This window comes from Conger conger, chromosome 12 (genome assembly GCF_963514075.1).
Source record: "Conger conger chromosome 12, fConCon1.1, whole genome shotgun sequence".
Lineage (NCBI taxonomy): Eukaryota > Metazoa > Chordata > Actinopteri > Anguilliformes > Congridae > Conger > Conger conger.
Genome location: NC_083771.1, coordinates 15,412,134 through 15,424,396, shown reverse-complemented (window position 1 = coordinate 15,424,396; position 12,263 = coordinate 15,412,134). Strand labels below are relative to the sequence as shown.

General features: G+C 44.2%; 1 protein-coding gene across 1 annotated transcript; it reads left to right on the top strand.

Moving 5' to 3' along the window:
* The first annotated feature begins 523 nt into the window (after positions 1-523).
* LOC133141504 (alpha-1A adrenergic receptor-like) lies at positions 524-8,772 on the top strand. Its single transcript, XM_061262074.1, has 3 exons — positions 524-692; positions 2,852-3,694; positions 8,357-8,772. The coding sequence occupies exons 1-3, from the start codon at positions 524-526 to the stop codon at positions 8,770-8,772; spliced, it is 1,428 nt and encodes a 475-aa protein (XP_061118058.1).
* Positions 8,773-12,263: the final 3,491 nt, after the last annotated feature.

The following is a 12,263-nucleotide window of genomic DNA, read 5'->3' as shown; positions in this document are numbered from 1 at the left end:
ACACACTCACACACACACAATCACACATTCACACACACACAAATGCCGGGCCTCCTCCCAAAATAAAAAATAAAACCAAACAAAATCCAGGTGGGGGCTGCTCCTCTGACTGTGTGCCTGGAACACTGCTGTTCCTCCAGATTGCAGTCTCATCTGGTCAGGGTAACAGGGCCATACTATGGACAGGAGAAGGCACAACATCCCCCCTGTGGACTGGACAAAATGGGACACGCTTGCATTTGATCGTGGTGCACACGTGGTGCACCATAGGGCGGCCTGTGGAGTAGCGTTTAAGGTACATGACTGGGACACGCAAGGTTGGTGGTTCTAATCCCGGTGGAGCCACAATAAGATCCACATAGCCGTTGGGCCGTTGGGCCGTTGGGCCGTTGGGCCGTTGGGCCGTTGGGCCCTTGACAAGGCCCTTAACCCTGCATTGCTCCAGGGGAGGATTGTCTCCTGCTTAGTCTAATCAACTGTACGTCGCTCTGGGTAAGAGCGTCTGCCAAATGCCAATAATGTAATGTCCCTCACAGCACCGGGGCTCTGCCCCCGCTCTGCCCCCGCTCTGCCCCCGCTCGCTCTGCCCCGCCTGGGGCTTGCCGGTTCACTCCGGCTGCCTTCTCCTCCCTCTCACCATTCCACAGCCGCCCCCACTGGCCCACCTCACTCAGCCACCAACACGGTCCCAGGTCTGCCACACTCACTCACACGCTCTTAAAATAATCCTTCCCCCCACAGGATTTAACCCTAACCCTACCCCTAGACACCTGAGGGACGTAATAGTCTTAATTTGTATTGCATGACACCTCTGCCTGCCAATTGTCTTTATTAAAGCAGAAGAGTTAAAATTCCCCAACAGCAATGTGAAAGACTCAAATTAGTGTTTGCTTGCAATTATTGCTGCTAAAGTTGGTGAAACCAGTTATTCAGTTTAAGGGGGCAATTACTTTTTCACTGGGGTAACATGGGTTCATTAAATAAATGAAACAATGATATACATTTTTTTTTTGTGTTTACCCAGTTTCCCTTTAGCTAATGTAAAAAGATCTGAAGCCATTGAGTGTGATAAATATACGATAATAGAGGTAATCAAGAAGCGGGCAAATACTTTTTCACTGCAAATACACTGAATTTATGCTTTTTTATGAATGTAAGAGATTAGTTGCTTCTTGGGGCATAAAATGGCACCTCCATACCATGCTTGGTTTTGTTTATTGTGCTCAATAAGGGCTGTGTTCAAGCCCCCAATTTCTTAGGGCCCCTCCTACGGATATGAAATGGATTATATTGTTTGTAGCATATTGTTGTCGCATAGGCATGTTTATGTAGGGAGGCATCATATTTGCCGGAGGAAACATTTCATTCCTGTAAGAAGCGCAGTGGTCAAGTCTGTCATCAGTTGGAGCCTCCCGTGGTGGGATGATAATTGCGTGCTTGAACCATTCCATTATCAATAACTTACTATGTCTAGTTAGATTCATGCAAACATAGTATTACTTCCACCTGTGTGGACTGCTAAACCTAACCCTAACCCTAACACCTACTGATAATAATAAACTACAGCGCGAGGGGACTAAACTGTCCCATTTCATTGTTATACGCATTGTAGAAACCTTATAAGTTGTCAAATGATGAAGTTTTATACCCTGTTTACCTCTAAGAACTAACTACAGTGCGGTTTCATTTAAAAACCATTGTCTGGCTTATGTGTGGTGACTTTGCTATTCCCTAATCCAAACTATGCCCCTGTTTTTTCCATATAAATATATATATATATTCATATAAATATATATTCATATGTTCATATGTCTTAGATTTTAATTTCCTTCTGCATTAGTGTGTCAATAGAAAACAGCAAATTTGAGATTTCCAAGCAATAACCCCCCTCCCCATGAATTGTTACAGATTTCTTTTCATTTAATTAAATAAGGTAAAAGATAAGGTTAAAGCAATAGACAACTTTCCTGATAAAATACATTTTCCACAGCTCTCTCTGGGATTACCAGGTGAGTTAAATGAAAGTGAGACCTCTGCAGAAGAACTGTGAAAGAAAAGTGTAAAATAGGTTTAAAAAAAACCTTTCATGTGGCCAGGTTGTGGTCTCACTGCTCTACTTCTGTGTGTTTCAGGGGGAGCCGCTGTTCCTGGGTCTGCTGTGGGTGTTCCTCCATTCCTCACCCATTCCTCAAGAATTAGGGGTCAGGAGTCAGCCTGACCAAAATACCCCCTCTACTTCAAGTCAGTTATATTTTGCCATTTTAATATAACTGTATTAGGACCTGAATTTAATAAATATCCCAGCAAGCTGTGTTGGTCTTTCCGAAGCTGCAGTTGTCTAAAGATTTCTGCTGGCTAGACCACCCCCTGCGGTTTAAATCTGATACTGCAAATTACACCCTTTCATACATGGAATATAGTCTTCTCATCTTTCTGTCCGCTCTCATTTTTTCAAGAGTGAGTCTGTCATATGTCCTGAAATAGGAGTAAAATGCATCTCTTCTCCTCTGTCAAGTGTCTATCTGAAACACAATTCACAGTAGGACAGGCTGTAAATATGAATAGCGATTTCCCTTAGAATGGTACAGAAGACACAGAAAATGGAAGTCTTTTATAGCTGATATTTGCTCTGCTTATCTTCATATCAGTGTTGGGTCTGAATTGTTTGTGCAGCGCTGGCCGAACCTTGGGGCAGAAAATGGCAGGTTTCTCCTAGTAGCTGGACAGAATAGCCAAGACACTGCTTTGTGTGTCAGCCTCCCTAGAGCCAAGATGGCTGCCCCAGGAGAGAACCTTACCATGGAGTGCCTGCCCCAGGACTGTCCCAACGGCACTCAACCCTCCACCGCAGAGCTCAACATCCCCAAGGCGGTGGTGCTAGCGCTGGTGCTCGGGGTGTTTCTGGTTTTCGGGGTGCTGGGCAATGCCCTGGTGATCCTGTCGGTAGCCTGCCACCGGCACCTGCGGACGCCGACCCACTATTTAATCGCCAACCTGGCAGCGGCGGACCTGCTGTTGAGCCTGGCAGTGCTGCCCTTCTCCGCCGCCTTCGAGCTGCTGGGGCGCTGGGTGTTCGGCCGGCGGCTCTGCGTGGCCTGGGCGGCGCTGGACGTCCTCTGCTGCACCGCCTCCATCATGAGCCTGTGCGCCATCTCAGTGGACCGCTGCATCGGGGTCAGCTACCCTCTGCGCTACCCCGCCATCGTTACGCAGCGGCGGGGGCTGCTGGCGCTGGCCTCGGTTTGGGCCCTGGCCGGGACCATCTCCGTCGGCCCGCTCTTCGGCTGGAAAGAGCCGGCCCCGGAGGACGAGACGGTCTGCGGGATCACCCAGGAGCCGGGGTACGCCGTCTTCTCCGCCGTGGGCTCCTTCTACATCCCGCTGGCCGTCATCCTGGCCATGTACTGCCGCGTCTACGCGGTCGCCTGCCGGGAGTCGCGGGGCCTCAGGGAGGGACGCAAGAAGGACCCGTCCGACCCGGAGGGCGTGACTCTGAGGATGCACCGCGGGCACTCGGCCACTGCAGCCACCCTGGAGGAGGGGGGCGAGGGGGAGGAGGCCCTTTCTAACCGGGCCTACTTCACCCTGCGCCTGCACAAGCTGTCCCACGAGAAGAAAGCCGCCAAGACCCTGGGCATAGTGGTGGGCTGCTTTGTGATCTGCTGGCTGCCCTTCTTCCTGGTGCTGCCCATCGGTGAGTTCCCTCCTAAACTCCTGCTCTCTCCTGCTCTTGTGCGCACTGGACTCCACAGACGGTCAGCCCCCGAATCTTAGCATCAGGTAGAAAACTTGCATATGGCTAAAAATTCAGGAGAGGCCCAGTGCAAGATGCTTCACAAAAAGTATAAAACCAGAAAATGTTTAGATCAAAGGACCTTCATCGTTATTTTCTATTAACTAATTAATTTCTTAATGGATAACGGTCATCAAATTACGCTATTTTAGCCGTGTATGGTAGTGATAATAAGCTTACTGTGTTCTTAATGTTGCAGATGCATGATTTGAACTGCCTTTTACTTTGACTTTATATTTAGAAAAATATTTGCTCTATTGCAATTCATTTGTGGTCACAGATACCGAGACCAATTAACAAATGTACTAATTACACAGTCGATTACATGAAATGCCCTCATTTGCAATTTTGCAGTAGGAAATACCAATAACCCATAAAATGATGCAAATATGGCATGCTTACCTGTCCAGATTACAAGACGCTGCAATCCCCCCAATATCTGAGAGGGCCCCACAATGTTGGGGCCCTATTCAAACTTATTTATATATCAGAGAAGTTACTGTGCTATTATATACTGTCAATGAAACAAACAATTTGGCTTCATGATTACTTATTTAAAACGACAATTACAGCAGCCTCCGACCATGACAAATATGTGCAGAGAATGTATTGCAAACACTATTCATGAAATTATCTGTGATACTTTCTTTGAAAGCAGTAGCCTATTTATTTTTTCTGATATGCAAGACTGATATGCAATGCATGTATTTGGTTAGGTGTTTTTTTATATATAATAATACATAAAATGATGTTGGTAATTTAGCTAGTTTTGACTGTGAAATGTGAACCTCAACTACGATTTTGACAGTCTATGGCTGGGATCCCTAACTACCTAACTAACAACAGAGGAAGAGCCCAAAGGAGTGAGATACAGCAAAAGATATCAATGAAACACAAAAGTGGATCCGAATTTGAATTCATTGATGATTTTGTGTTGAGCATCAATGCCGTTAAAATGAGTGGATAGACAGGATCTGCTGTGGTGGGGATGACTGTGTTCTACATGCTTTATATTAAGGATAATGTACAGTAATCTGTGTTCTACAAGCTAACAGTAAGCCCAGACCAAGACATTTATATTTAAGGATAATATAAAGTAATCTAAAAGTTCCAAAACCTATTGGCTAATTAGGGTCGGTGCGGATGTGTTTACTAAATCCCTTTGATTTGAAAAATCAACTACTATTAGCTACTAGCTACGGATTATAAGTGGGTTGTATTGTCAGACGTTGACATTTATGCATTTTTCATCATGACATATATAAATGATAACATTTGCATTGTATTGGCCAAATATGTTGCCTTTAAAATGAAGTTATTACCTTTGACTGTTTTTTCTTATTTTTCTCTCTCGCATAGTTTCTTACATGGAGAGCTCTAAACTCTTCTCCATAGATTACCACCCTCTCTCACATTGTTTCTTACATGCAGAGCTGGAGATTTTCAGACTCACTCAAGATTGGCTGGTGGTACAAGTTCCGAAAGTGAATACAGACCTTGGAAAGGCTGCTTTTAGATAGAGCATACCTCCTGGAATAATTTACAAAGAATGTTAAAGCTGGATTCCTTTGTGACAGTTTTAGAGAGCTCGTAAATGGCCTGTATTGTACTAATTGTGAATGTTTTAAACAATGTTTTTTTTTCAATGTTTTGTGGTATTCAAACATATTCTGAGTGTATTATGTCTTCATTGTAAACTTGGTCCATTTGCAGAGAGGGCACCTTGTCCCTCAATGTGTTTTTCCAAGTGTAAATAAAGGTTGATTGATTTAATAGGTAATTTCGGACTCCTAACGGTCAAGAGAGGAATTGCAGCAGCAAATACCCTCAAACCACAACATGCACTGTTTTGGAAAGTTAACTGTCTTTTCTTACTGTTCTAGTAATAAGTGACTTCATGACTTTAGTGTGCTGCACAACACTATTTATGTTTTGTCTTTTTGAAGTTTTAACTTTAGCTAACCAACTATATTATGAGCAAGCGTATTTGGCTATGGAACTAGCTGGCTATATAGCTAAGATATGATAGTGCCCCACAAACGATGTAACTGCAACTTATAGTTTCAGACAAATAAAGGTTTAGCTAAACACCCATGATTCAACACGTAAAGTGATAAAACGGAACGTGTAGCAGCCAAAATTGCTCTCCAGACAAGTGATTAACTCTGTATACTATTGCTTATTATCCAAGCGAAGAATACATATCTAGTTATAAAACGATATCAGTTTATCAGTAGCAACAAGCAAATTAGCTATTAGTTAGCTTGCCGAATTTACAAATATCCACCTGAGGCACAACGCATGTGCAGCAATGCTCGCAATGCTCGCTACTATGTTTGCCTCAGGTGGATATTTATAAATTCGTCAAGCTAACGATGGCTAATTTGCTTGCTTCTACCAATAGCGAACTGGTATTGTTTTATAACTAGATATCTATTCTTTGCTTGAATATTAAGCAATAGCATACAGAGTTTCAGTAATAGCTTGTCTGGAGAGCAATTTGGGCAGCTACCCTACACATCAGAATAACCGCCCCCCCCCACGCCATTGGCTGTGGCAATTAGAACAATTTTTCAACCAATGACTCGAAATATTGTACAGCTGTGCAATGTTTTGGTACAGAGTGACGGCCCGTCGACTGTATATTTTGAAACCAGAATTTAAGGACTTTATAAACACAGGCAGTGGGCGAGTCAACATGTCAGTGAGCCTTTTTCAATGGAAGGGATTTACAATGGTCTTGTAACAATGTTTTATGTTAAATCTTACCTATTGTCCCTTTAATCTGCTGTTACCTGTGATGTACAACATTTTGTGCACTGATGTAGCCTATTGCTCACACACACAATGCCAGGGAAGGGTGTCGGGCTGTGCACACAATCCACAGCACCGTGGGGTGTGGATGAAGGAATGCGCACAGGAACAGCAGACTAGATATGAAAATGTGTTTAATCCATTCCATTCTATTCTAATGTATTCGCTATCTTCGTAAGGACAAAAGACTTCTGTCGAGGTGAACTAGTAGTTAGTTACATAGTATAAAAACGCAGTTCTGAATTTAAACAATTGTGATGCATATGCATTCAGTAGGGTATATAATGAATTGTGAATAGTTTTACTCTCTGAGGCCTTCTCTCATCACAAGTTCATTTTGTGTGTATACCTTCCGCACCCCTAGGACTCACAAATTTTCCAGGGATTTTTCCACATTTTCTATCGGTCTTCATATGCTTTCCTTAGTTGGACCACCACCTGCGTCTTTTTTCCATGTAAAGTTTTTATGTTTGCATGCCATCTTTTCTTCCTCATGCCTACTGTTATACCTTTTATCATAGGCATACCTAGAAGACTGATTTTTGTATGTGAACCCACTCCGAAGTTCTTACTCACTGTTGGCATTGTATTCCTATGCTGTAGTATTATGAGAAGCTATTACCTGTATTTCCTGATCTGTACATTTAAATGTTCTTTTTCTTGTGGCAGCTCCATACCCATTTCTCAGCGCCTGTAGGCATGCCATATGGTTTCTGACTATTTTCATAGGTGTTTACGACTGCAAAATTGAGGCTTTCAATTTCTTTGATTGTGTGAATAGAAAGTCTTTACCACCTTACCACACACAATACAGTGAGTGTCATTGTGCTACAACTGTCTCCTTATTAAGTCTGGGCTTTAATCTTTCTCATAATTACGTATGAACAGAAATACAATGTATTGTAGACTTTGTCTGGCATGAAATATTTCTCTCTTGGCTAGGATTATTATTATTATTTTATCAGTCATTTGGAAATGGAGACTAGTCCTTCTTTACCTTGGAGAGGAAGGCAAAAGGTAATGAAATAACACCCCCTGTGGATATGAAAAGATTACGCAGCCAGCAGTGAATGCACTCTGCAAATTAAAAGCCCCAGCATTGTTCCACCGATACATTCAATCTGAAAACAAATAGCTCTTGCTGTCTTTGCAGCCGTGAGTATGAACACAGCCGGGCCCTGGGGTTATACATGCCCCTCTCACTACATCAGTGGCTTCTTAGAGGTGCACACACTTTTAGGAAGTCTTCAGTAAATAGTCCTCTCACTTTAAATACCTGACTGCTGCTCTCCGTTTGTGTAGCTGTTGAGTTAATCATTTTTGCTATATGCTGTTATTTCATAAGTGCACTTGACACCCATGCTGATGACTGTTGACAACAAAAAACAACACAAAAGTAGCTTTTCAATCAAGATCACCATTTTTAATATGCCTCTCCTGAAAAAGGCCACATTGACAGCTGGCAGTAGCCTTGGTTGCCAGACAATTTAAATTTGCCAGTGAATTTACAACGTAGTTACATGTGTTTGATGCAGAGGAAACTATAACTCAATTTGCACTGCAAAGTGTTTCTGTTTTAAAATATGTTATATCCCACTAGGCCTAGGGACATAAGCAGCCATTCAGGACTCAAGATATAACAAAATACAAATGAGCAATAACACATATTAGATGTCAGCCCTTGACCTGTACTCTGTGTGTGTATGTGTGTGTGTGTGTTTGTATGTGTGTGTCTGTGTCTCGTTTCAGGTTCTATATTCCCATCCTACAGGCCCTCGGACACTGTGTTTAAAATCACTTTCTGGCTGGGATACTTCAACAGCTGTATCAACCCGGTCATCTACCCTTGCTTCAGTCAGGAGTTTAAGAGGGCCTTCCTGGACATTCTGCGTGTCCACTGCCTCAGCCGCAAGGCCAGGGTCCCCCCACAGCCGCACCCGGAGGGCCAGGGCCACCGTCTCTCCACCGGCACCCTCACCCCATCCCGGGCCCACTGGAGGGTGTTCCTGGGCCCCTCCCCCTCTGGGGCGCGGGTGCTGAGGGTGTGCTGCTGGGCCCAGGAGGAGCCACGTCCCGCCTCCTGCCCGCCGGCCAATGACATCAGCACCCTGCCTGTCCTCAAGGTGCACCAGCTCTCCGTTTGCGCGGGTGGGGCCGCCCTGTGAGCACTCAAACTCTCTCTGAGCAAGTACGCTCAGACTCCCTGTGTTCAGGGCATGTGAGCGTGCCCAGACTGTGTGTCTTCAGGGCGTGTGAGTGTGCTCAGACTCTCTCTCTTTGCAGGGCATGTGAGCGTGCCCAGACTGTGTGTGTTCAGGGCGTGTGAGTGCGCTCAGACTCCCTGTGTGCAGGGCATGTGAGCGTGCCCAGACTGTGTGTGTTCAGGGCGTGTGAGTGCGCTCAGACTCCCTGTGTGCAGGGCGTGTGAGTGCGCTCAGACTGTGTGTGTTCAGGGCGTGTGAGTGCGCTCAGACTGTGTGTGTTCAGGGCGTGTGAGTGCGCTCAGACTCCCTGTGTGCAGGGCGTGTGAGTGCGCCCAGACTGTGTGTGTTCAGGGTGTGTGAGTGCGCTCAGACTCCCTGTGTGCAGGGCGTGTGAGTGCGCTCAGACTGTGTGTGTTCAGGGCGTGTGAGTGCGCTCAGACTGTGTGTGTTCAGGGCGTGTGAGTGCGCTCAGACTGTGTGTGTTCAGGGCGTGTGAGTGCGCTCAGACTGTGTGTGTTCAGGGCGTGTGAGTGCGCTCAGACTGTGTGTGTTCAGGGCGTGTGAGTGCGCTCAGACTGTGTGTGTTCAGGGCGTGTGAGTGCGCTCAGACTGTGTGTGTTCAGGGCGTGTGAGTGCGCTCAGACTCTCTCTCTTTGCAGGGCATGTGAGCGCACTCACTGAGGAATCAGCAGGTTTCATGTTTATATTACACTACAGTACAATCACATAGCTGATGTTCTTGTCTATAGTGACATACAGAAATGGAGAACATCAGTGTAACTCTCAGGAATACAAAAATGTGACATTACCAAGAAGGCACAGAGACTCAATTATAAGTGTAATGTTAACCTAACAAATGACAATGTGGATTGAAATTCAAGAAAGTACCATTAGACATAACATTTACATGGTTATAACTACAATATCATTCAAATGGCTATCTTAAGGTGGTCATGGGCAGCCATGGATATTTGAGAGGACGACACCCATGGACCTTTGAGGTCCGTCATGCTTTGACGACAGAAAGGGAGTCTGGGATTTCTCTAATACCTCATTTCTGCAGTTGGGCCCGTTATGAGGGTGTGATTTTGGACTGCTTTCCTGTCAGTTGTGATAATTTGGTGCAAATTACTTTGAAATTGCACGTGAGGGAAACCTGGAAATGTTCTAAAAGCAATAAAGACAAACATTTTTTTTAAACCCTTGTCATACAATAAATGGCTAAATGCCTTCCACTCTAAGCCCCACACAGTGTACTGTAGGAGTCTGATTGGTTGAATGCCTCCCAGTTTAAGCCCCACACAGTGTATTATAGCAGTCTGATTGGTTGAATGCCTTCCAGTTTAAGCCCAACACAGTGTACTATTGCAGTATGAGTGGTTGAATGCCGCCAGTTTAAGCCCCACACAGTGTACTATAGCAGTCTGATTGGTTGAAGGCCTCCCAATTTAAGCCCCACACAGTGTATTGCAGTAGTGATTTCTGCATGCCTGCATTCCTGAACATTAAATTGTTATGCAAAATGTGTGTACACAGTGGTTTTGTGTTTCATTTGGCGGTTTGCTTCTGTGGAAAAAATGCCACCGGGAAATAATACTTGCGAGGTTCTGACTGTAGGGGGCAGCCATGTTGCATCTCGAGGTGACTCACCACATATAGAGGCACAGTTAGCTCTGGTTTGGAGATATAGTTTGTAAGTGGGGAAAATCTTTAGTTGGGAAAATATAATTTGTCACGCCTCTGGATGTATAACCATTGTTTAAGTAGCGCCTTTATTGAAATTACCAGTTGACTGCTATTATTATTTTTTTGCCTGGTTGAGGCTGAGCAGTCATTTGTAGCAGGATTGCCCATCGCAAACCTCCACCATGATAACAAGAAATTGTCAAATATTAACTTGCAATTTTTTTACTTCCTGCTTCCTGTTGCTAACGTTTGCTAGCTTGTTCATTTATATATAAAATTTCATACTGTGTTAGTTCATCATAATCTGCTTGTTATCTATTTTGTATTTCATATCAAGTTTTTTTTTGTTAATTGATAGCAGCAAAATGTGTAGCATACAGCCTTGGTTGCAGCCAGAAACACTGCTGAAACAGTTGCCAGATGTACAAAGAGTCAAAGTAAAAAGTAAAGAAACAATTGTACTCAACTTGCTGTTGCTATTGTTAGATGCCTAATCAATTTTTATATCCCAAATATTTTCTTCATAGAGCTGTCTTAGCTGGCTTGGTTTTATGTCACCATCGTATCCGACTATGGGCATGTTGTTGAAGTGCTGACGCATTTTAGCTAATGACATTACGTTTTCAATAGTGTGTAGTTTGTTAGGCTTGCATAAAACAAGACCGCAAACACTTTTTACAACAAAATTTTTTTTTTGCAATACCTATGTCTAAATAAGGAATCTCTCGTCTGAGTGAATATTTCTGAGGATGACAGTGAAAACACTATTGATTTCACAATAGAGGGCATTTTCCCATGACCCCATTTTATATCGGTGAGCATCAAACTACATTCTCAAAATATTTTATTATTCAGTATGCTTATAAATAAGGAGCCAGCCTGCTTTTGAATACTACATAGCATGCAAAATTATGGAATATGTTTGACTTATTGGAGGTGAGGGGTAAGAGCAGGAGGTAAGAATAGTCACCTGGCGGTCGGAGGGTTGCCAGTTCGATCCCACCTTGGGTGTGCTGAAGTGTCCCTGAGCAAGACACCTAAAGCCCAATTGCTCCTGGTGAGCTGGTTGGTGGCTTGCCAAATTTACAAATATTAGTGATGGGCAGTTCGCGAACAAATTCATCTTTTTGAGTAAATCTTTCAAATGAACAAACAGAGCCAAGGATTCTCCATGAAAGATTCATTCGTTTGGCTCCCTACCCAAGTGCTGAGATCTGCCCGCCCCACTGAGCATAGCCATATCAAGCATTGTGTGATTAAGCTGATAGACTTACCGAAATGGCAATCAAACAACCACAAATGAACGACCGTACGTATCTATGTCTGCAAGCCATGGAGCCATACTGAGCAAGTGAACGAATGACCGAAAAGAGTGAACAAATGAAAGAGCCACTGGGCCGGTGAACTAGTTTGTGAACGAAGAGCCGAATGAGCCATTGAACAACTGAACGAACGAGTGAGCCAAAAGAGCCATTGAACGACTGAACGAACGAGTGAGCCAAAAGAGCCATTGAACGACTGAACGAAAGAGTGAGCCAAAAGAGCCATTGAACAACTGAACAAACGAGTGAGCCAAAAGAGCCATTGAACGACTGAACGAACGAGTGAGCCAAAAGAGCCATTGAACAACTGAACAAACGAGTGAGCCAAAAGAGCCATTGAACGACTGAACGAACGAGTGAGCCAAAAGAGCCATTGAACGACTGAACGAACGAGTGAGCCAAAAGAGCCATTGAACAACTGAACGAACGAGTGAGCCAAACGAG

Excerpts from the sequence above, each read along its gene's own strand:
- LOC133141504 (XM_061262074.1), top strand. The coding sequence starts at position 524 with ATGTCCCTCACAGCACCGGGGCTCTGCCCCCGCTCTGCCCCCGCTCTG. Across the intron at positions 693-2,851 it reads AGCCACCAACACGGTCCCAG|AGCTCAACATCCCCAAGGCG; the intron begins GTCTGCCACACT and ends CCTCCACCGCAG. Across the intron at positions 3,695-8,356 it reads CTTCCTGGTGCTGCCCATCG|GTTCTATATTCCCATCCTAC; the intron begins GTGAGTTCCCTC and ends GTCTCGTTTCAG.